This window comes from Pyrus communis, chromosome 14 (assembly GCF_041283825.1).
Source record: "Pyrus communis isolate YQ-2024b chromosome 14, ASM4128382v1, whole genome shotgun sequence".
NCBI lineage: Eukaryota > Viridiplantae > Streptophyta > Magnoliopsida > Rosales > Rosaceae > Pyrus > Pyrus communis.
In genome coordinates this window covers 4,475,438-4,501,163 of record NC_142578.1, presented here as the reverse complement: position 1 = coordinate 4,501,163, position 25,726 = coordinate 4,475,438, and the positions used below count along the sequence as shown (strand labels likewise).

General features: G+C 37.7%; 3 protein-coding genes across 3 annotated transcripts; 1 reads left to right on the top strand and 2 right to left on the bottom strand.

Annotated features, from left to right (window-relative positions):
• The first annotated feature begins 4,303 nt into the window (after nt 1–4,303).
• Nucleotides 4,304–5,546, top strand: LOC148691100 (uncharacterized). The gene is made up of 2 exons (XM_088683833.1): nt 4,304–4,728; nt 4,811–5,546. Exons 1-2 carry the CDS (start codon nt 4,438–4,440, stop codon nt 5,408–5,410), a joined length of 891 nt encoding a protein of 296 aa, XP_088539959.1. The 5' UTR covers nt 4,304–4,437; the 3' UTR covers nt 5,411–5,546.
• A 9,240-nt stretch (nt 5,547–14,786) lies between these two features.
• Nucleotides 14,787–17,609, bottom strand: LOC137712930 (uncharacterized). Its single transcript, XM_068452134.2, has 3 exons — nt 17,237–17,609; nt 16,627–16,908; nt 14,787–16,131 (listed from the first exon to the last, which is right to left on the bottom strand). The coding sequence occupies exons 1-3, from the start codon at nt 17,426–17,428 to the stop codon at nt 15,079–15,081; spliced, it is 1,527 nt and encodes a 508-aa protein (XP_068308235.2). The 5' UTR covers nt 17,429–17,609; the 3' UTR covers nt 14,787–15,078.
• Nucleotides 17,610–20,166: 2,557 nt separating this feature from the next.
• On the bottom strand, nt 20,167–25,335 carry LOC137712464 (galactinol--sucrose galactosyltransferase-like). The gene is made up of 4 exons (XM_068451533.2): nt 23,892–25,335; nt 22,440–22,617; nt 21,445–21,809; nt 20,167–20,891 (listed from the first exon to the last, which is right to left on the bottom strand). The coding sequence occupies exons 1-4, from the start codon at nt 25,098–25,100 to the stop codon at nt 20,319–20,321; spliced, it is 2,325 nt and encodes a 774-aa protein (XP_068307634.2). The 5' UTR covers nt 25,101–25,335; the 3' UTR covers nt 20,167–20,318.
• Between the last annotated feature and the right edge of the window lie 391 nt (nt 25,336–25,726).

Here is a 25,726-nt window from a genome sequence, read left to right as displayed (position 1 = left end):
CTTCCCTTTTTCCTCCTGATCCTAAACTCTCAGTGTTCTTCCCCTCTCTATGCTCACTGCACATGAACACTGACAAGAACCCAGTGAGTTCACGGCGTCTCCGATGTTGGTAAGTTTTGAAAACTACCCAAATCTTCGGGGATCGTGTTTTACTATATGTTCCTAGTGTTTTTTTTAAGGATTTTAGTGATGTTTGAACACAGAACCACGTCTGGGAAGAACTTCCCAAATTTTCGGCGAGAAACCCAACGACATTGAGCCATTTTTCTGCCACGACAGGACCTCGTGCTGGTATATTTCTCTTCTTCTCATCTTAAGCTTCAATTTCATATATTATATGCTAGTTTTAGTTGAGTTTTGAAACTAAACGGAGCCAAAGAAGTTTCCCGGCCAAAATTCCCAGTTTTTTGCTTTCTCCTTCGTTGGGTCCAACAACCTACGAGTCCAAACGGGTCAACCCTACCCGGTACAGGAAAAAAAAAGGGGCTTAAGCCCAAACATTTCGCCTGCTGTTCCAGCCTAGCCCATTTCAAAAATGGGCTCATAATATTCTTGAAATATTCTCTAAAATATTCTTGGAATATTCTTTGAAATATTCTTAGAATATTTTTTATGTTGACTTTTTCAAAATTTTATCGGAAACCCTCCTAAGCTAATTTTGATGCCTCGAGTCCGTTTTTGACATCCATTTAGTGAAATTTCGAAGTTTTAACATAGTTGACAGCTGGGGTGTCTCGGTTGACTTTTTAGGTTGACCGTTGACTTTTTCGTTAACTTTTTATAAAATTTGCTGTGGACCCTTCTTAGTGTATTTCGACACATTGATTTTAAATTCATCGTTTATTTCTCCAAATTCAAACGTTTTAATTGAGTTTAACTAATGAGTCTCTATTATGCTTAGGTATGATTAGCATCAGCAATCCGTATCTACTCGTCTGAACGACTACGACTTGCAAGTATTTGTGAGTGGGTATTTTCTTATATATATTATTGGTTTAGTTTCCATATATATATATATATTCCCAATAACGAATTTTATAGGTGATGTAATGATGAGAATTAGGAAATCATTATAAATCCTACGAGATGATCTTAATTAGATTTACGGCTATGAATAATATTATGTTGACTCGAATTATTATGGCATGACTATATTACGGGTTACGATAAGTATTTTCATGCCATACGAAGTATGTACTATTTTGGAAACCATACTTGTTTTACGACGAGGGGTTATTATGTTTTCAAAAAGGTTTTTACAAAACTTTATTTTTAGGCCCACTCACCTTTTTTTTTCACCCCTCCAAGTTTTAGTGGCAGTGTTTGCGTGTCGATGAGGATTCCTGGCAAATCTTGGTTTAGAAGATTACCTTCGATGGTATAATTCTCATCCTAGCTCTACTGTACTTTACTTATGCTCTGACATCACGTGTGAAATGGGTTCATTTCCGCTCACAAGCGTACTCTTATATTTTGTCATTTTTAGGGTTAGATTTATTCACATTTTTCACATCACTACACTTTATGGCTTCGTCACCTTTATGGTGTCGGCCAGCACAGTTCAATTCGGAGTTCAGGTGGACATTCCTAGTCAGGTTGTGTCAAAAATCGATAGAAGCGGTCTTTGAATTAGTACACCATAAATCATTTTAATCTTAGCGTGAAAAATCTATCAATATCTTCGTTAAGTGGAGATGTTGGTTAGACAAAAATACCCTTAAAAAGGTGATCACGTGGTCGTTCACTAGACAATTTAACGAGAATATTGACAATTTTTTTATGAAATGACCAAAATGATTTCAGTGATGAACTCAAGGATCACATCTATCAATTTTCGATGTCAAAGACTAAAATGAAAAGTTATGTCAATGTCAAAAATCATTTTAGCTAAAAAAACCTTGACTAAATTAAGCAGTTGTCGTTTTAAGTAAAGTACTGGGAGCACATGCATCCTTACTATCAAGTTAAGATCTGCTGGAGATGGCATTGTGGGTGTGGTACCACTTGCATCCACAAAGTTTAAGCAAGCAAAGCTTTCATGGGTCTTTTCTCACTTGAAATAAAGTGCAAATCTTTACCACTTCGGCCAATGAAAGATGCTGGTATCTGAAAATTTGATCAAGATATTGACATTTTATGTGATGAGGGACACATATCATCTCCGGATCTGAGCCTAGGGATCAATAAATTCGGGCCATTGAAATTTGATCAAACGACTACAATTATTATAACTTTTAGGGAGGGCTCTCTTTTGTAGTCATTGGATCAAATTTCAATGGTCCGGATCTATTGATCCCTAGACTCAGATCCGGAGAGGATCTGTATCCTGTGATGAGTTCAATGTTTTTCAGATAAACTGAAGTATTGCCAAGTTACTACAGTAACTCTTGAATTTAGTGTTGATGTATCATCTCTGTCAATCCCCGTTAGGAATTCATCACGTGTCATTATGTGTTGCGCAAGTAAGAATATTTTTCATGTGTATCTTTACCGGTCCAAGACCTTTAAATGGCTTGGAGTAAGAATTTTGTTGACTACAACTCGTCTTTGAAGAAGCAAAACATGCATCTCACGAGCTTTAGCCAATCGAATTTTTATAAAAGTAATCTTAAAAAAAGAGTTCACGTGCATTGCATATGATATATATTTTGACTAAATTTTTAATTGGTAAGTAATGGAGATGGTACATTCACACTAAAACACGAGTTTGGATAGTATTTGCGCACACCTCAAATAGTGTAGATATGTTTCTGCAATTCTCTCTAAAGATCTGTGGGTCACAATAGAAGCAGTTATTTAGTATGATTGTCATATTACCACATGACATTATCAATCTACTTACATTATATCAAGTGAATTTATTTATGAATATTATATTCAAAATTCATGATGCATCACCTTATTTTCATCTATACCAAAGGCTCATCAGTTTAAGAATGAGGCTCTGCTCTCAGAGAGGCCATGCTGGGTGTTCTTGAGGGTGGTTGCCGCCCTCTCTGAATGGCGGTGGAGCCGATGATTTCCACACACCCGACCTTATGTTACTCGCACCCAAACAACTCTCTCTTCTCCTCCCTCCACTTCATCATCAACATCTATACCAAATAGCGGTGTGACAAGACAACCTATTAAAAAACATGTTTAGTTTACACAACCACACCAATTTTTTTACCTTAAAGTCCTTGAATCCCAAAACATCCTTATTAAATACCTTAAAAAGAAGATATAAGGCATTAAAACTTAAGAGTGGTGGTGGTGGTAGATGAAACAAATTATATTTGTTGGTTTTGGAAAAAAAAATAGAGATGGAAGGGGATGAGACACATACATTCCTATACTCTATCACCTATTGGCTTATTTCATAGGTCCACAAAATCAGCACCATCAATAATAGCTGAAAAAATAAATAAGACAATCCGCTTTGTGCCTGTAAATTTTTGGGACCATTATTATTTAGGTTACTTAGAGCTCAGTAATTTTGGATTGAGATCCATTCTGATTGAGAGATTTAAACTACTCAATTTCAACTCTACAATTCCCATTAGCTCATCTCAATGACCTACTTCACAAAAACTCAAATTTGAACGGACCCAAATCTCTGTGCCTCTCTCTTGAACAGTCCAAATCTCCAAGTCCAAATAAGATCTAGAGTGGAACTCATTCCAGTCATTGTAATCTAATCTAATAAGAAATCTCCCCTTCTTCCCAAAGGGAATGAAAGATTGAAAACAAAACCATCCTTCCTAGTTCACATGAGCATACTCACCCTCACGGCATTCAAGTCTCTGATCACTATCTTTCTTCCCCCCAACCCCCCTTAGACCATCTCCAATGGTGACTTATAACCTAAAATTTCCCATTTTTTCCCCCCAAAATCCACTCCAACCCATGACCCAAAATTAACCTAAAACCTAAAACTCATTTGAGGGTCAAATACCATCCCAGTTTTAGGCCACAAATCAAAATGGGCCCCACCAACTGAGACTAAAATCGGGGTTGTGAAGCCCAGTTCCCTTTCCCTGCTCGCCTACGCGCTGCACGCGCTAGGCATTTTTAGAAAACCAACAGCTCACGTGGGGGTGTTCCCTCGCCTGTCAGTGCAATAAGTAGCCCAACGGCTACTTTTTATAATCCAACAGCCACGTTTAAATGGGCCGTTGGTTAATCCAACAGTCCAGGTTCAAATTTTTTTTTTAGTTTTATATTTATGTATTTATTGAATCCAACGGCTTAGATCAAATATAATTAAATATAAAACGGTCCAAATTTAAATCCAACGGCTAGAATAATTTTAAAAAATTATTTAACTTAAAATTCAACCAAAAACTCTATAAATACCCATGTATTTGTTCAAACATCCACACAAAACTCACTTTTCTCCTACAATTCTTCCAATTTTTCTTTATACCATTTCTTCTCATTTCTAGAATTTTCAAGATGGCAAAAGAGCATGTTAGAGGTCGTAATTGGACCTTTGACGAAGATATTGCTTTATGTTTGGCATGGATTTCGGTTAACCAAGATGGTGCCGTCGGCACCAATCAAAATAGAAAGGTTTTGTGTGGTAAAATCATTGATAAGTTCCATGGAAACTCCAACACCGGTCGAAGGGAAGTTGGCGGTTTTTATGATCGGTGGAAGATTATCAACAAAGCGTGCACTTTGTGGAAGGGAAGCTTGGAGAAAGTCATGGTTGACATGCCTAGTGGAAGGGGTGCCTCAGAAATTGTGAGTTTCTTTGTTAATATTTTAGTTGTCATGTACATAATAGTATTTTGCAACTAATTGTTTTTATGTATTTGTTGCATAGGGTGACAAAATAATGGCAATTTACAAGACAAGAACTACACCAAAAAATCAAGTTTTTAAGTTGCATCATGCTTGGAACATCCTCAAGGATTGTCCGAGGTGGGGAACCGATGCGAACCAACAATGTGGAAGATTATTTTATAATGAATCCACACCCCCAAATGATGTCAATGAAGGTGTGAATTTTGCTGACAATGAAGGTGTCGACCAAATGAGCCCAACTTCTTCTTTTCCAAGGCCCCCGGGTAGAGATAAGCAAAAGGAAGCAAAGAGAAAAGGGAAGTCCCAAGATCCAATATGTGCACAATTTGCTGGCGAAATGGCAAGAATAAACGAAAACCAGTGTCGTCAACAAGAAAAATCGGCCCAAATATTTTTGGCCATGAAGGAAGAAGGGGATAGGGAGCAAGAAAGGTACGAAACTAATTTGATCATGGAAGACCTCGACAAATACACTCCAGAGAGGAAGAAATACTTACGTGGTAAGCAAAAGGAAATTTTACGAAGGAATGCCACAAAGAGTATATTTCAAGATGATGATTCATCTCAAGACTATCACCCAAGTCCATCACAAAGTCAAGATGGTGGATATCATTATTAAGTTTATGTAGTCTATGAGTTTTCGATTGTATTAAGTTTATGTGGTTTGTTAATTGTCCTTTTTTTTTTTTTTTTTTTATTTTAGTTTATGTGGTTTATCATGATTTTCATGTATTGATTTAGTGATTTTTCAAAAATTTATTGGAATTTAAATATTTTTAGGTTAAAATGTTCATAAAATTAATTTATGATAGTCTACATAATTTTTTTTTTTTTCAGAAGTTAATTTTAAAAAAAATAGCCTTTCATTCTTTGATAATTTGGGGCTAAAATTTTAGGCCAGAAGGGTTGGAGTAAAGAAGCTGTTTTTGGACTAAAACCTAAATTTTTTGGGCTAAATAATTTTAGGTTTTAAGTCACTATTAGAAATGGTCTTAGCAAATTGTGGTCCTATTTTTCCAGCCATGAAAACCTCTCCATTTTCTAGCAATAAAGGACATGGTCCTTTTTCCCGATAGAGGAAAAATGACTTTATCATCAATAAGAATTTAAGATGCGTGACAGAAAATGATTTCCATGATGTTTATTTGTTCATGGCTTTTGTTGTATCATTGAATTTTATTAGTGGAAATTGAATTTCTTTTAAAGAATAAATATGATAAACCAATCGAGACTTTTAATTCTTAATCAGGAGAAAAATTTACATGAAAAAGTCTCATCTTTTAGTCTCTCTTATCACATGACTCGCGTAAAAGAGTAAATTGCGAAAACGGATGCTTAAGAGTAGAAGTGTAACAACACTCAGTTTACGGTCTGATGGTATTCCTCTACTTAAAAGTGAGAGATCATAGGTTTGAATCTCATGGATGACGAATTCGACACCAAATTAGGTTGCTCATTGTGCGACTTTACCGAACTTCTCCTCCCCTTAATGTAAAAATATCACTGTATTAAAAAAAAAAAAAAAAAGTGAAAGTGTAACAGCACTACGTAATGAGATAGAGGTTACATGAACCTGTATTATGATCTGCTATCAACCCTCAGTTTTTATCATAACTTCACTTACCCATTTATTTAACAATCTAACCCTAACTTACTCACAATCCACTTACATTGTGAATTTGTGATGAAAGAGCATAATGAACGAACAAATTGACATATATGACGAAGAAACGATCAGACTTTTGAGTGTATTACAACTTTTAGTTAGGTTTTTGAGTTTGAAAAAAAAAGTATGTGTTAACCAAAGCCGCAAAAACCTTGCATTTAGTTGTCAAAGGAGATTGCACATTGCTAGGAGGTTCGAGGGAGAGGCGAGATGAAAGATCTAGGTTTATCGCGAAAGAAGTGAGAGTAGGGGTGGGTTCAAAAAACTGAAAACTGAACCAAAATTGTTGTACCGAATCTGATTGTGTTTGGTTTGGTTTATGGGATTTGGAAACCGAACCGAACCGAAATTTTTATAATTAATTATAAATTAATATTTTTATTACTTAAACGGTGTCGTTCTTTCAGTCTGAAAGGTGACCCACCTTACCCTTTTACCCTTCGGGCTTTCTGTTTGGACCTGATTTTACATTATTGGCCCAAGCAATCGAGGTCGTTGAATGAGCAAAATTTTAGACCATTGAATGACCAAATGGTTGAAATAATTTTCAATTATTATTGAGAAATAATATTGTGATTTTAATCATGATATCATCTTAGTAATATATTAACTTATTTAAACCTAATATGTGTCTAAATCCCAATTAATTTGAATGATGGTGGAATATTGGGATATGCACTGCGTCAGATAATGAAGCAAGCAGTACAATTCAAATTGATTTGGATGTCTGGCAGTGGATGTGTAGATTGAAATAGCTTGGAGTGGAGATCAGCATTTGGGATTTGATGATCTTAAAATCGTGGTCTTGGATAATGATGAGATAAGGAACCTAGGTAGACTAGGCCTTTTTGCATGATGATGAATGTTGTTAGATGGGTTTAAAAGCTACTGATGGAGTTTTGATGATAAGAAGCCTAGGTTAGCTAGGTTTCTTATGAGATGTGATAAACCCAACTTTTTTTAGGTTTGAAAAGTCAAAGGAAAAATCCTATGGATCAATTTAAAGGATATGCCTTGGTTTCTGATGCGGATCAAGTTCAGTTCCGCGAATTAGAGTTGTAGTTGGACTCTTCAAAATTATCTGGTCATGCCCAGTAGAAGATATGAATGCTATAGATACAGGGGCAATCGTAACGAGAAAAACTCTCCAATTCAACACACAAATTGCCCTGCGCAAACCTCTCAAACATCTTGAGATTTTTTTTTTAATTTTCTTTTTCCGCCAACACATCTTCAATTTGGATAAACAGTACTGTGAAGGCAACCGGTGACATCTTCAGTTTGGATAAACAATACTGTTGCCGTAGAATCAGCCCTCTCGAAGCACCTTCAGTTTGGATAAACAGCACTACGTCGAAGCCGATTGGTTATCTATCCAAGTCTTGGTCGAGAAGGATATTTAAATCCTTATTGGTAGAGGTCATCTCATTAGCAATCTCGGTGAAGTGAGGTGTTACAGGTTACTACATTCGGCACATTGAAAGTCGAATTTGATATTGAACTTCGCAGAACTAGCAGCCTTGTCTTCAGGCTCTAGAACCCGAAAGCCGAAGCGTGTTTCTTCCTTGGCTGCAGTCACAAGATCAAGAAGTCAGCAGCGTGCTCAACGCAACATCAACAAATTTTACTCCTCGGCCGAGGTCGATGGATGAGTTGGCACGCCCCGCATCAACCGAAGGACGTAGTTAGCTCATTAGTTACTCGGCCTGCGCGCCACGTAAGCATGGTAATTTTTAGGGTTAACATTTTGGCACGCCCAGTGGGACCCAGTGCTAAAACTAAGAAGTTCACATGATATATCAAGATCATAATTAGGATGAGACCCGGCGCCTATTCAAGGAAATTGTCGAGCAACAAAAACTCCTTGACCGGATCGTTGAAGTGAATGAAGAAAGGCAAAAATCATTCTCTCAAATGATAAAGGTGAAGGTTCATCACAGCTTACAAGATCAATGGTTAAATAAAGATAGAGCTCGATTTTATGAGTGGCTGATTAAAAAAAGGCCATTTGGGTTCAAATCAATTCCATTTGAAGAATGGTTGGATCAGAAGGCCGGGGGGCAATTTTTTGCTTCGACCACAACCAACATTTGGCCTAAGAAGATTGTCGAGACGGCCGAAGAAGAACCTAGGCCACCTGTTTTTTCGGTCGAGATTGAAATTGTGGTAGGCCTAGAAGCAGAAGTTCAAGTTTCTAAGCCACAAATCGACTTAGAAAATGATTCGTCAAAGGAGTGCTCTAATAACGAACAAGGCCGAGACATAGGCCTAGCCGAAGAAACCACGACAATCGATATGATTATTGGTGATAAAGCCGATACGGAGAAATCTCATTTGGTTAAGTTGTTCGAGTCAAAAGCTGAAATTAACGGAGTAATTATGCCTGGAGGGCATAATAATTGTTCAACACATTCGGCGATCGAAAATGAAAAATATTTTGCCCAGTCAAAAAAATTTGGAGAAAATTCTTTATTCAGCCTGGAGCAAAATCAATTTGAAAATTTTGTTATTACAAGATCTCGACTTGGAATAAAGCATCGTTGGCTTCCTTCTTATGGTGACTATTTTCATTTTCTTTTGCTAAAAATTATTCGGTCTTTCAGGCCGATACATAAGAATAACGGGGTGCACACTGTATGTTCAACGATTAGGCAATTAAAATTTAGTCTTGCCAAGACTACATATTATATAGAGTTTTGGTGTTGGACATATATTATGCAACATTTGTAGGTTTGTGTGGTAGTGTCAACGAAAATAAATTATTTTCTTAATCTTTCAGCAGTGCAGGCTGATGCTTAAGAACATAAAAAGGGGTTGAGGAACATCCCATGCGGCACACTTAGTCAGCCTACGTGATTGACAGCCGTGTAGATCAATTCACACTAGACTTGTTTAAATAATGGTTGTTCTACTGAGTCGAGGGTCATCTTGTGCGGCATCGAATTATTCGTTGATATTCAGGACAAGCTCCTCGAGATTTGGTTCAGGCAATCATGTGCTCTACACACACACACACACACACACACACACACACATCACACAAGCTGAGCTTGGCACAAGTTCATGTTATATATATATATATGTATGTATATGCCAACGACATGGCCGACAAGTCATATCAGGCTATCGGGTTACCTATATATATATATATATATATATATATATATATATATCTTGAGTACCATGGGAAGCAGTGGGCAAGTCCTCGAGACTTCGACCCCAGTTGGTTTTCCTCGGCTCAAATTTTTGCCGAGCCTTGTATAGAATTGTGGCAGCCGAGGAAGACCACAACGTTGGCAACACAGAGATGTTATTGCCGAGGAACAAAGTTTCTTTTTCGACGATACATGATTTTGCTGGCTACAAAATAATTAATTTCCTTGACCATTCGGCTTGCGCGCCGAAGTCCAAGGAAACTGGGGGGGTAATGTTTGGACCCGATTTTACACTATCGGCTCGAGCAATCGAGGCCGTTGAATGAGCATAATTTTATACCATTGAATGACCAAATGGTTGAAATAATTTTCAATTATTATTGAGAAATAATATTGTGATTTTAATCAAGATATTATCTCTAAGTAATATATTAAATTATTTAAACCTAATATTTGTCTAAATCCCAATTAATTTGAATGATGGTGGAATATTGTGATATGCACGGCGTCAGATAATGAAGCAAGCAGTACAGTTCAAATTGATTTGGATGTATGGTAGTGGATGTGTAGATTAAAATAGCTTGGAGTGGAGATCAACATTTGGGATTTGATGATCTTAAAATCGTGGTCTTGGATAATGATGAGATAAGGAACCTAGGTAGACTAGGCCTTTTTGCACGGTGATGGATGTTGTCAGATGGGTTTAAAAGCTACTGATGGAGTTTTGATGATAAGAAGCCTAGGTTGGCTAGGTTTCTTATGAGATGTGATAAACCCAACTTGTTTTAGGTTTGAAAAGTCAAGGGAAAAATCCCACAGATCAATTTAAAGGATATACCTTGGTTTCTGATGTGGATCAAGTTCAGTTCTGCGAATTAGAGTTGTAGTTAGATTCTACAAAATTATCTGGCCATGCCTAGTAGAAGATATGAATGTTATAAATACAGAAGCAGTGACAATGAGAAAGACTCTCTAATTCAACACACAAATTGCCCTGCGCAAACCTCTCAAACACCTTGAGATTCTTTTTAATTTTCTTTTTTTCGCCAACATATCTTCAGTTTGGATAAACAGCACTATGAAGGCAACCGATGACATCTTTAGTTTGGATAAACAACAATGTTACCGTAGAATTAGCCGTTCCTGGAACACCTTCAGTTTGGATAAATAGCACTGCGTCGAGGCCGACTGGTTACCTATCCAAGTCTTGGTCGAGAAGGATTTTCGAATCCTTATTGGCAGAAGTCATCTCATTAGCCATCTCGACGAAGTGAGGTGTTACAGGTTACTACATTCAGCACATTGAAAGCCAAATTTGATATTGAACTTCGCAGAACTAGCAGCCTTGTCTTCAGGCTCTAGAACCCGAAGGCCGAGGCGTGTTCCTTCCTCGGCCGCAGTTGCAAGATCAAGAAGTCAGCAGCTCGCTCAACACAACATCAACAAATTTTTCTCCTCGACCGAGCTCGGCCGACAAGTCGACACGCCCCGCATCAACCAAATGACGTAGTTAGCTCATTAGTTATTCGGCCTGCGCACCACGTAGACTTGGTAGTTTTTAGGGTCAACAACTTTCCTTTGTACTTTGTAGTCTGTTACTTTTCCCTTATCATTCCTAAATCCCAGGTTCCTCTTCATTCTCATCCACCATCGCCACCATTACTACTGCCACCACCATGGTCTTCTCCTTTCTCCCACAAAATCTACGATCTGATTCTCTCTCCTCTTCCTCTTTCTCTCTTTCGCTCTTTCTCTCACCTCTTCCTTCCCATCTAATCATGGCTGACGATAAGGTACTCTCTTAGTCCCTCATTACTTTCTCTAATTTTTGTTTATGTTTGGTTGCGAAAGGTAGAAACTTTCTCAGCTGAGCAGCAGTTCTGTTTCTTTTTCTCTGATCTGGATTTTTGTATGAGCTTGGGTTCTTCAAATTCAAGGTTTTTATTGGGATACTTCCAGTTTTAGCTCAGATCATAGTGATGTGAATCAACTGGGTTAGATTAGATTAAAGTCGGAAGGTTTTGTGTAATTTGGGTTAAATTTGGAAGTTTTCAATTTGCATCGCACTTACATCATGTGCTACCGATCTGTGAAAAAATAGCAAAATATTTGTTTATGTTTTGGGTGATCTTTTAGGGATTTCATTTCATGAAACTTTTGGGTTTTTTGGGGTGATCCGTGGTGTGTTTTGCATGTTTCTGGTGGCTCTAATGGTGAATTCCATATATTTTGTGGTAAATTTGTTTACTTCAAAGACTTTAACTTTATGTGTTGTGCAGGAAATTTCTGCTTTCGTTGTAGACGGTAGCAATCCGACCGGTCACATCATATCCACAACCATTGGAGGCAAAAATGAAGAACCAAAAAAAATAAAAAATAACCGAAACCAAACCCAAAAAAACCAAAACCGAAAAAAAGAAAAACCAAACCAAACCGATTTGAACCGAACCTAGCCCTAAGTGAGAGGGCTTGAGGGAAAGATGTGTTGCTACATATGGATGAGACGGGGTTTAATTTTTAGGAAAATGGTAGAGCGACCACGCATGATGTGGCAGCTTACATGTAATGCCACATCATTAAATTTAATGAGTTAACATATAATTTTATTTGTTATTTTTAATCAACATAGTTTATCCCAAATTATTTTCAATCCCCTTGTTCTTCTCATCTCCAAACCCTAATCTCTTTATCATCCTTCCTCACTAGCCGGAATCACCCCACCCTAGGGGGTGGGCATTCGGAACAGGATACCCAAACCGAACATGGACCGTCTAGTACCGAATGAGTATATAATGGTACGATATCAGTTCTGAATTTTCAAAATTGAAAAAAAAAAACTGTACCAAACCGAATAAAGCAAATGCATAGAAGAAGAGGCAGGAAGCAGCATGTGTATTGTACAGTAGCGACGACGGAAGGCGATGAGAAGTCTGGAGGAAGAAGAAGAGGTTACTAGGTTATGCAAGACGTCGTCGTTCTGCTTGCAAACATAGAGATGGGCTTCATTAAAAATCAAGATATAGATGAGCTTTTTATAAGGTTCTACGGGTCTAATAGATTTATAAGCTTTTTATTTTTATTTTTTGTTTTAAATTCTTTTTGGAACATCTATTGGCCACTTGGTACTAACGTTAAATGGTATTCCTCTTCACTTGTAAGTAAAATATCTTAAGTTTGATTCTCACTAAAGGTGAATTTGAACCACATTATTGTCACCGCTACCATCTCACAAAAAAAATCATTAAATTGAGTAGTCGACTCAATCTCTAAGAAACCCAAATCACCTCCAAACTGAAGAAACCCAAATCAATCCCAAACCGAAATGTCAGTATGAAACCGAAATATTCTCAAGACCGAACCGATACCATCGGTATATTCAGTACAGACTCTTGAACCGTACTGTATTGATATAAAATTTCGGTTTTTGTCAGGGACAAAGCTAGAGAGGGGCATCCTCAAACAAAAAATTTACAAATTAAAATGCTCAAGAATTTACTTAACAAAACACTTTTATATATATATATATATATATATATATATATATATATATATTATTACATAAAACTAAAAAGTAGAGGTCTCGAGTTCAAAACCCATTATGGTGTGGAAGCCAGACTTGTGGCCAAGGGGAGGCTGAAATGCACCATAAGATTTTTCATACAACATATTATAATATTTCTCGACGCATTTTCATGTTTTGACAACATTGCATGAAAACTTCATTACCAATATCATAAAATATCTCTTTTTTTAAAAAAATAACCATGTAATAATTCATCCATTGATCTTTTATTTGATATTTTGTAGAAATTTCATAACTGAAAATGTTCTATCATGTGAAATTATTGCATGCAATATGTACAATTTTGGGTAAATTACATTTTCATACCTCAGGTTTGGAACCTATTTCAATTCCTTACAACATCTTCAAAACATTTCACTTTCATATCTTAAGTACTATTTTATTTCAAAATAATACATCCGTTACATTTTCCATCTATGAATCCATTAAATGCTGACGTGACTGACAGATGCCAAATGTTTGTCACGTGGCAAGTAAAATATTTTTTTTAAAAAACCTGAATTTTTTTTTTCTTCTTCTTCTTCTGGGTTGCAGGGGATTCCCTTTTTTTTTTTTATTCCGTCTTCTTCTTCCTTCTTCTTCTTCTTCTAGGTTGCAGGGGGTTCGAGTTCCCTTTTTTTTTTTTTTCTTCTTCTTCTTCTTCTTCTTCTTCCTCCTTCTTCTTCTCTTCTTCTTCTTCCCCCTTCTTCTTCCCCCTAGCGACCCACATCCCTGAAGAATCCAAAAACCTACGAGAAGAAGAAGAAGATGAAGAAAAATAAATAAATAAAAAGGGGACCCGAACCCCCTGCAACCCAGAAGAAGAAGAAGAAGAAAGAGGAAGAAGAGGAGGAGGAGGAAGGAGGAGAAGGAAAAAAAAAAAAAAAAAAAAAAAAAAGGGAACCCCCTGCAACCCAGAAGGAGGAGGGAGAAGAAGGAGAAGAAAAAAAATTTTCAGCCTTTTAAAAATAAATTAAAAAATTATTTTAGTTGTCACGTAGCAGACATTTGGTAGCCGCAGTCACGTCAGCATTTAACAGATTCATGGATGAAAAATGTAACGGATGTATTATTTTGAAATAAAATAGTACTTAAGGTATAAAAGTGAAATGTTTTGAAAATATTATAAGGAATTGAAATAAAGTTCAAACCTGAAATATGAAAATGTAATTTACCTTACAATTTTTCACCAAAAAACTGAGTCGGGGCCAAAGTTGGCTCTGCCCATGGTTACCGTACAACTCCCATCTCGAACCCAAATCGTACCATGCCCAGGCTGTATATTATAACTCTGCAGCCACTAGCACGCCCCTAAAGTCTGCACAGCTTTGTGAATTAAAAAAGCCCGGCTGTCACTCCTTTCAATGCTTCAAAGTGTTCCTTTCCAGTTCAGGTCCATCTGCATCACCCCAAGCAACACTACAGATAGCCCACCATAAGATACTCAAAAACACCAGGATATAGGCTCCATGCGTGTCCTTGAAAAACCAATTGGTTTTGGGTCCTTCCACCCGTCATCGTCCAGTCAATCGGTCAATTGATTTTGAGTTGGATGCTTATGTATTGATAGTAACATTCGTAATTCAACTCAATCGACCGAAATCAATCCAAGTTTGAACGATTTCCTCGTGAAAAATCCATTACAAAACATCCAAGCAAACGTTTGGTGAAAGTTACATTCACAAATACAACACAACAAATTTCAATGTCACCAACCATTTCATATTTACACGCTATTTAGTATTTACATTAAGAAAAAAGGAGAGAAAAATGAAAATTGGAGGTAATTAGACATAGCACATAGAAAAACAGCAGATTAAGAAGAAAAAAGAATTGAAATAAAAGCATACTGTTGAATATCACACTCATAAATCATGAAGCAAAGTATAAACGGCAACCACGTATTACCGGCCAAATCCACCACTTTGAGGCTGTTCTCCATTGTTCATCAGCTTGTCCAGCACAAGATTGACGTCCACCGACTGCCCATTCTCAGTCATTTTCCTCACTGTTGCTCTGACCATGTCCCTTCGGAATCCCATTGCTACAACCTTATCAATGACATTATCAATTGGTACTCTGTTTCCAGTCCCACTGGAACTCGATTCCTTATCCACACTAGCAGCCATGGGTATTGCATGTGGCAAAACCTTGGCAGTTGGCAGTTTCGAAAAGCTGCTTCCACCAGAACGGTCTAATGAGGCTGGCAAGACTAGTGAGTGTTTCATGTTTGGACCGCTGTTGTCAGACGGAGATCCACCGTGGGAACGAAAATCATCAAAATATGAATGTTGAACTGGCTGCATATGGCCAGGGGAAAACTCCGGGTACTGATTGCTTGCGGTTTGATCATGCGTATACTGAATGGAACCCGCATATTGCTGTTGTTGGGTTGGGAGAGCCATGCCAGGTGCATTAGAGGTCTTGTGGAAGCTTGGAGGATATCTTTGAGATGGCGTGGAGGTTTCTCTGGGATTATGAACCAAAGAAAACTGGGCTTGTGGGTCAACAGCATTGAAAGGAGCGTGCTGTTGAGGCAGCTGCTGTAATTGTGAGGTTAGTGAAGGATGTGGTGCTGGAGGAGAAAGATGATACGGTGCAGTGGGCGGCGGTTGAGACTGCTGTACTTGAAAGCTGTAGTACATCTGAGGTGTGGGTTGTGGATTTTGCACAGGTGACTGGGTGGGGACCTGTGCTGGTGGAAAATTCTGATGGGATAGAGTTTGGGGATCATCAGTAGGAAGCGAAGGAACTTGTTGGGTAGGACCCTGAACTAAATGCGGTTGGTAGCTTTGCTGAGGCGTCGAGGACAGTACTCCTGGAGCTGAAACTGTTTGTACATTGTTCGTTTGGTTTTCTGATTGCTGGTAACCCTTTAACATTTGAAGCTTTGCAAGCTCCAACTGAGCCTCTGTTATCTCTTGTTTATCTCTCAAATCCTGCATACCACCGTCAACCTGCAGTTTATTTAAAAGCAACACAAACCATGTCAAGAAGCTGTTGGCAGGTATTACAGAATCTCCTGCACACTACTTTCTCCATTTTTTTGTTTATCACTTGCAACAAGAATTAAACCTAGTTCCCTACCGCCTTCAACATGATTTTAATCATTAACATCTCACAGTTCAAAACGAAAAATCCGACAACTACTTGAACACTATTGTCACAGTTGTTGCTCCAGTAAATACAATCATGGTCACTTGAGTACATTGTGCCTCGTGTTACTGAAGTCGAGCTTCTCACATGCACACATTTAAATCAGATAATTTCAATTATCTGGCTATGGACCTGCTAAATACGAACTTCGACGTAATAAGTTTGCCATCAATATCAATTCTGTGCCCCTAGGATCCAATATGTACCACCCAAGTTATCCATCCGCTAAGCTTGACTCATACAACAATGCAACCTAACTGACCGGATAAACGACCAAACAGATAATTTCACAATACCTCTCTTAGCATATTCTCTAGTTGCCTCAGTTTCCCATCAGCCTTCCCCTGGTTGATTTCAGTAGAATCCTTCAAGTCGCCAACAGAATTCTCCAGCCGGCGTAATCGAGTCTCCAGCTGAGAAATTCGCGCACTGAGACCCTCCACCCCGTGCAACAGATTGCCAAAATGCTCGTCCATCTTTCGTTCTATCACCGAAATCAATGCTGAATCCTCGGAAGCCCTGTCAACATGCTTGCTTCCGGATTTTGCAAGGTTGAGGAAGTCCACAGAACTGCCACGCTGTGATTCATAACAGAAGCAAGCAAGCACTCACTTGAAACTCCACAACAATCACGAACACCAATCGAAAGATAAAACTTACAAAATTCAACCACATCTCACTTCAAATTGCAATTTTTACATCGAACAGAATTTAAAATTGCATCAATGTACAATTTTACATTGAACTGAATTTAACTTGATTAATTAATACAAAATTAAACTAATTAATTCTATCCAACACCCACAAATAATTTAACTAAGAACAACTAATTCCAGTTAAAATTCAAAATTTCCAAGTTACCTACAGAAAGGTTAAAGCTTTAGCTGAAACTTGAAATGCATATACCTCGAGAGCGGAAATACGCGGCTCCTGCGAGACGACCCGTCGTCCGGGGCGGAACTGAAAGCTGGAAACGAAATCTTCGTCGTCCTTGTCGTCGTCATCGAATTGTTGAGGGTACGAAAGCTGATAGAAATCGTCGGAGTGGGATCGAGAGAGGTCCATGATCTGCTTGTCCATGAACTCCGTCGTCTTCATCGTGCTCGGATTTTTCTCTGCGATTTTCCGGTGCTTTCCGTCATGTTTTCTGAGCTTCCAAACAGCTGATTGTGTTGGGGTTAGCGCCGCGACGGAGCTGCCGAAGGAAAATTGACCAGCGTTTGAAGCGGAGCCGCAGAGGCTGATTCCTCCACTGTTCTTGATATGTTTCCTTTTTCTTTTTGGGTTGGATTGCGGGTGGGTAAAAGCCCAAATAGTAAAGTTTTTTTTTTTTTTTTTTTGGGGAAAAAGCCCAATAGTAAGGGTTGATTTTCCATTTTTTTCCGTAAACAAAAGAATTGTGAGCAAGTGGTGGATTATCATAGGAGTTAGCAATTTTTTCGTCAACCTATTACATTTTGTTTCAAACTTTCCTCTTTGTTTTAATGTTGATTAGTGTAGAATATGATTTTAAATACAAAAACAATTGGGAAAAGATGTTCAAAATTCCACTAAAAGTTTAGTTAATTTTGACGGGCTTGAAATTCATGTAATTAAAGCATTGATTGTTACACGCGAGATGAAGTGTTTGCATTTGGAGAATAGAGTCTCAACATTAGAAATTTCACAACTCAAATTATAACTTATATTAAATTGTTCTAATCTTATGTGGGAGGTTTTGAATTTGATGCTTCGAGTTGGTGAGTCTACTTGGCTATAGGCAAGGTGAAATTCCCCCACCTCTCCAAACCAAGAGGAATGGATAATCGTGGCTCACCACCAATTGTCCCTTTTTTTTAGGGAAAAAAAAATTCTAATCCTAAGTGCAACTTAACTTTTTGTGATAAAATACAACACATGCTTAACACCTTGGTGTTATCTTAGTTGTTCATCTTATGCCTTTTATTAATTAATTTTTTAATTTTCTTCCGAATTTTTTATACCGCGACTTGCAAATCTCTTTTAATTTTTTTTTTTATAAACATACTCGACAATGTGTTTAATTTTTTTTGCCCATATGGTCGTTCGTTATTTTCTTTGTATGCAAATGGATGAAGAAAAATATAGCACCATGGAAAGAAAGAAACAACCACCCACACTTGTAAAATTTCATGGTTCTTTCATGAAAATTTAAAAATGGAAAATTTATGAAGTGATATAGAAATGAATATTTTAGGAAATCCCACATAAAATATAATTTTCTAATTTTCAAGGGCAAAACCATTATTTTCTTCGTACAGTCTATCTACCTAATCAATTACACATTTATCCTACGATATTGAATATAAATATTAAACGTTAGTCGTTCAATTGTTTTTAAATAATTTCGAAATTGGTGGATAATTATAGTTTGTCATCAGTTATTTCTTTTTAGAAGAAAAAAAAAAACCTACTTTTAAACAATAGTATAGCCTGAGACATAAGAAAATCTCATTCTTTATGGACATCTTGTACACTTGAGACTTTGTTTTCAAAATAGAGTTAAGGGTGCCAAGTCAATTACAGCTTTTCAAGAACTCATTGGTGAAGAAAGGTACGTGACCTCGGTGGTTTCAATGAGACATTATATATAGTGATTTGAACATGCAGCTAAAGTTGGAGGAATTGGATGTCATCCGGGTTCACTTTGTGGGAATCTTAGAGATCTTCACATCTTAGTCCGTTATCGTATATCGTGCGATAAAAAATCATTTGACTTTTTTTATTTAAAATTAAACACAAATAATATCTGACGAAAACTAGTTACACGATGTACAATGAATGATTAGAATGTGGAAATCCATAGGAACCCACAAAATGGATCCGAAGAGAATCCTCTTCCAATGTTGGAGGGCTACTAAAGTTCGTCAGGATCCAAAACAATTACAGTCAAATGGGATCTCATTTTGAAATTGATTTTCTTGAAGCTTGCTGCTACACTACAACATTGGCTTATTGGCTTATTCTCTACTGGCTGGTGAATCCATTAATTGGGACGTACATTGATATCAATTCTAAAGCTTCGAAAAGAAAAAATGAACATCTTCACGACCGAAGGAAGACATTGATGCTTTTCTGTCAACCAACTGAAAGAAAGACATTGATATTTTTCTGTTGACCAAGAGGGATTTGCCGCCGTAAGTAGGTGGTTGATATTGAAAATATTTTCAGGAGATACAAACATCCTATTGTTAAAACATGTAGTTTAGCAATTGTAATTCGTTGATGCACAAAATCGAGACTTTGGAATAACGTAAAGTATCAAGTTTGTGACATTTGCTCAGTTGCTTCGTCACTAGTGAGGATAAATATATAAAGAGATAGAAATAGGGAAGCAAACACAAGATGTATTTGGTTCACCCTAAGTTTGATTACGTCCACGGAGTAAAGGAGTTCTCATTAATAGTGAAGGGTTTACACAAATACATAGGTTTAAGCATAATCATCATTAGTGAGTTCTAATGAGTAGTTTAAGTACAATAATGACATTAGGGATTTGTTGTTGGGGAATGGTCTTCTTTTATAGTTAAGGAGAGTCTCCAGCTTTTGTCTGCAGTCGATGTGGAACTCTATGAGTTTTATTCTAACATTGACATGTGTCGTGTTGTGATTAGCCTCTTGGTTGGAAGAAAACTCTTGTGCTTCCGCAGGGGTGCCTCAGCATGAACCCCTCAGTGAATCCTTAAAGGTATGAAGTTTACCGGTGTTTGGTAATTTCAAGATTGGTCAAGTATGGTGCAAACATAATCATTATTACTTTTTGCTATGTTAATTGTCCTCCTACATACTATCAAATGTAACATATTGAACATGTTATATTAGCGTAAATTTAAAACACATTCCTCATATAAAATCCAGAGTTACATTACCAATCTGAGAATCTAACATATCAGATTGTTTGGTGAAAAAAAAACTCATTTGAATTTCAGATTGAAATTGCAAATAGCAAAATCAATTTTTTCCTATTCGCTCAAAACAGGTACTCAACTAAAGTTGACCTTGAAGAACTAAGCCATGGCACCTGGACTTTGACCATCTTATCAACGTAATGAAACTTCACTCCCTCCCCATCGATCTTACAAGCAATTGGCTTTTCTGAAGCAAACATTCTCATTTCTCCACAACCCTTCATTCCAATTCTCACCAAACTAAGGGAATCTTCATGTTCCTCAAATTCTACTATCTCAATTGCACCGCCAGTGTTAAGCATGTTGACCAATCCAATCGGAGCAAATTGGATTGGTTTCTTCGGCAAGACCCTCACCGGCGAAACGGTGAGGAGCTCAAAAGTAAAAGGCTCAAGTGAAATCTCTATGTTCTCTGATGGCTGCAAGAGCTTCAGCTTGTTTTGCTGGAACATATACACAGCAAAAGTGTTCACTCCTTTCATTGAAATTGGATTCTTCCCTTGATTCCATTCGACATCTTTTGGGCTAGCCAAACAGGTCACAGACTTTGAGCAGTCGGGGGCAATTTTGTTACTCCTGGATTTAGAGCACCATCCTCCGCCTTGACAATTAAAAACACCTAAAACTCCAGTGTACTGTAAATACATGCAGGAAAACATTGAGTTGGCACTACAACTAAGAAGGGTCAAGCATTTAGGCTAGGGAAATGATTTTCACCACTCATTTTCTTCCTCTTTACATTCCTCTCAATCTCTAGCATTTGGATTGAATAAATCAAAGAATGATCAAGGAACATAAATTAATAACGTAGGTGTTCAGAGGGGTTTGTGAATTTCATTTCCCTAGGGTTATATTGTTAGTTAGCTTACGAAACATTACTACATTTTGAAAGGAGAAAAGCCAATGTCAGTGGTCACAATACTCACAACCTATAACAGTTGTAAGTCACACAAGTACAAGACTTACAACCATTAACAGTTGCAAGTTACGCAAGTACTCACAAGTCATATGACCGACACTAGCTTCTCTCAAGGAAATAAGTTTTAAAACATTTATTTTTTCTGTTCACGCACCAATGTTTATTTCTATTCTTTAAAAAATAACACATGTATGTAAAAACGAAAAGAAAAAAAAAAAAAAAAAAAACTGTGGCGAAATGACTTCCCTTATTTCTAGAGGGTTTCTTACTTTGTTGAGGTTCCATATCTTGAGCATTGTTTTCCCATCATGCACAGGGTCTTCAAATAGGCAATCCCTAGAAGGAAGGGCATAGTGTTGGCATCGCAGTACGGACCCATCTGGCAACACCAGGTTCTTAAGAAGCTTGAAGTTGTGCTTTCCAACAGAGTCACTAATGTAGATTGGTCCTCCAGATATGGCTCTTGATGCAGCGTGGAACTCAGCGCACGGGTGCGTAGATTGAAACATGTCCCAATCTGGCTGTATGATGTTGCCTATCCAAAGGCTATTGTAGGCGCAGTGCACCACGTGACACCCTTGCAACCAATATGTCCCACCTGCTTGCTCCATCGTCTCAGAACAGAAATCATCTCCTATACAAAAAAAATAATGTCGTGTAGACGTTAAGAAATTAATTAGACCTTCGATTTATTCTCTTTTAACTTGTACCACTCCATTAATTTTCACAATAAACATTCATTTCAGCTAATTACGATCCTGAAATTTTACAAATAGTCAATTATCTCTCTATTTTTTCAATCAATCAAGATTACATTGAAAATTCCATCTAAATTAGTAACGTGTTTTGCCGCATGATCACCATTCTTCCTCCATTGAGGTTGAACACGATCACCATTCTTCCTCCATCGAGGTTAAATACAACTTTCACCTCACTAAAACCCCTCACGTGAACCCAATTCTTCTTTGTACAGGTTTGATATTGGCCTTAGAATAGCAACAAATATTTAAGAGCGGTAAAATGATGTTTTCACCCGCTTGATAGGCTCATGCTTTGTCCACGTGACAACATTTAAATGGAAATGTAAACTCTAACAACGGGAAAAGATAATTGGTTATTTATGAACGTTCAAAAGAATAATGGACTAAAATAGAAGTTCACAATGAAAATTGACCACTTACAAGTTTGGGATGTAAATCAACACAAACCTCAAATAAATTTCAGAGTGCAGAATACATGCTTGGAATATAAAGAATCTACATACCAACACGTCCAAGGGCTATGGCCTCGGTTCCGAGGTACATAAAGTAATTGCTGTGCTGCATGCTAGCAATCACCCCATTGCCATTGAAATGCTTCCTCCCAGAAGCAGTCAGTGCCTTGTAATATGCTTTAGCCAACTCAACTTGACCGCCAAAATCCTCGGATAACATCTCAAGCAACTGCACCACGGCATGAAATGCTTCAACTAGAAATTAAATCTCACGATTTAACTTCCCAATCTGATATACAAATTCATCTTTGCAATCTGACATTACCAATGATGATGATGTTTTTTTAGGCACTACAAATGGTGCACTAGTGACCCGTTAGTAATAATGGATTATTGACCCCTTAGAGCATCTCCAAAGGAGATGTCAAATATAATATGTCAAAATTTTATTTGATGGCTGATGTGACAAATTGAATACAAGTACTAAATTCTCTTCTTTTCCAATGGATGTGTCAAATATTTATTTTATTATTTTATTGAGCCTAGAGTTACATTAACTATTAAAAAATAATCAAAATTAGTTTTAGTTTTTGTTCTATTGGTTGTTAATGAGACCCATGCATTAAAAATTAAATTAAATATATTTGACTCCTTCTTTGTTTGCTGTCAAAAAAGGCATCTACAAAACAAGAAGTCAAATGACTCACATACCACATCATATATGGTATATTCATTGGAGAACCCTTAAATGTCTTTTAATCCTATTTGACATCTCATTTGGAGATGGTCTTATACACCTTTATTTGTGACTATTGATCCCCAATCGTCACCTTTGCTGCTGGCAACTAGTACCATTAGTCACCATTTAGTCAATATAGAGTTAGTGACCCTAGGATATATAGTGACCCATTTGGTTTGTCACCAACTTTCATAAACTTGGTGACAAGACAATAAATTTGAGAAAATACCAACAGTCATAAATAAATGTGAGAGAATACCGAAATACTCACTAACGGTTAAGAAACTATGAAAAATGCCATGTTTTCTACCAATCTCTAAGTTCATCTTGATTTGCAGGGGATAGAAATTCAACATCATATAGTATAATGACGATGTAAACTAGGTTAATTGGTGTCGATAAACTCATGAAATGTCGCATGACAAATATCAAACGCTATTAAGTAAGACATGTGACTCGTGTCCAAGTAATTAAGTTATAGAGGCAATAAATTATTGTAATAGCTTCCGCCCATGCGTGTTCAAAAGTATAGTCACTTGTGTCTTAATGGATAATGAATATGATTGTGTCTTAATGGATAATGAATATGATGTTGGTTTCTACTCATAAGTGTCTGCTTCAAAACTCCATCTTTCTTAAATTATTGTAATAATTTTACACTCACCCTCCTTTTAGTAATAATAAATTTAAAAAAAAAGTTGCAAGAGGCAAATAACAATACCATAATTAATAAAATAGTATGTAAACAACAAAAGAGAGCTTACGTTTATGACATCAACCTTGACACCATCAATCCCCACCGACTGAAGATGAGAGTGAATCCCCTCATATAGCTTGTGGGCCACCTCCGGCAGAACCAACCCAACTCCATTCCTCACAATCTTGTCCACCGCCGGGTCCTCCATTGTCCTCTCTAATCCCGGAGACAACTTAGGACTAACCACCCTGCAGCACTCTTCGGGCATCCCTGGACTATTAATCCCAGGCTTAATCCCACCCCAATACCCACAAAGCGCATGCCACACATACACATGCTCCACACTCCCAAATTCCTCCTTCAAATCCTTAACAAAGCCACCCAAGCCCTTGCCAGACGCCCCCTCATACTCCTTAAATTTATAATTCTCTTTAAAACTAATCAGCCTGCATGGCATTTGTTCCCCAGCTGATATCCTGGCCATGCCTTCTTGGCCCTCCACTGAGTCCTCGTCGGGACAGATTGATTGCCACCCATCATCAATGAGGACCAGTCCTGGAGGGCACCCACCCTCCACCAGGCCCTTCACACCTTCCCACACCCCTCTGGGGTGCACATTAAGATAGAATGCATCCCACGTACACCACCCAAACTTGTCCACTATTTTTGGTACGGTTTTTTCCTCTAGGAGCTTGAACGTCCCCAAGTGCGCCCTCACCACCTTCATTGCCTCCTTGACCAAGCTATACGGGTCATCACCGCTACCTTGCATATACAAGCAGCTCCTGAAGTTCGATGCGCTGACACGTGTCGAGCCGCTTTCCATGCAAATGTCCACGTAGTCATCGTTTGCATGACTGGGTTGGAGAGAGGCTCTGAATGGTCCTTCCAGAAGTGGAAGAATCACAACGTAAGGGAGCCCGGAGTCGTTTTTGTCCAAGAGCATCATCTGGGTCTCGTGCTCCAAGTCGTTTCCGGTGGTTCCGGTCCAGCGGGTGGCCCACCAGACCTTGAACCGGAATATGCTCATGAACTTGATCGAAGTGAGTTTTCCGATATGGACCACGTGGCGGCTCCTAGACTCGTCGGCGTCGAAGCCAAGGAAGCAGCCGGAGGGGGTCTTGTTAAAAGGTGACAGGGTAGCTGTGATGTTGAGAGGGACTTCAGTGAGGATTGGGTGGCCATTAGCGAGAAGGTTGGATCCTTTGAGAGTTAGTGGGAGTGGTGACGTGTCATTCACAAGGGCTACATTAATCTTAGTTATGCTTGAAGCCATGGAAAGCTAGCTAGCTTGTTTTTCCTCTGAAATCGATAAGGTCGGATTGACCAAAACAAAAAGGTTGGAGATGAAGATTGAGAGCGATAGCGGTAGGTTGGCAATTAGAAGAAGTAGTAGGGGGAGGATTATAAAGAGAAATGTTTTGTAAAGAGATTGTGATAGCTTGGTTATAACACTCGTAACTATAAAGGGAGGAATGACATAGGCACATTGGGTGAATATAATATCTTATAAAATATACATGCTATTCCTCTTCTAATATCACAGATTTTTTTTTTATTTGCTGTATATATATATATAACACCACACGTAGTAACAGTGGACGAATATGTGCATTCTCTCAAGAGGAATACAATTATTCTCTTATACAATTTATGTATGTGATGCTATTCCTAATAACACTGATACTTTTGTGATGTACACCTAATAAGAAATAGTTAAATTGAAGACAATATCAATTATGTCGATGGTGGTCATGATGACTAAAATTTTAAGCTTCTTTAGATAGAGACCTACAACTACTCATGATTTCTATATAAAAAACCACCTATCTATAAACATTCAACATACGCTTACATTCACGCCTTTGTGGATGATCTCATTCTCCTAGTTGTAAGTAACGT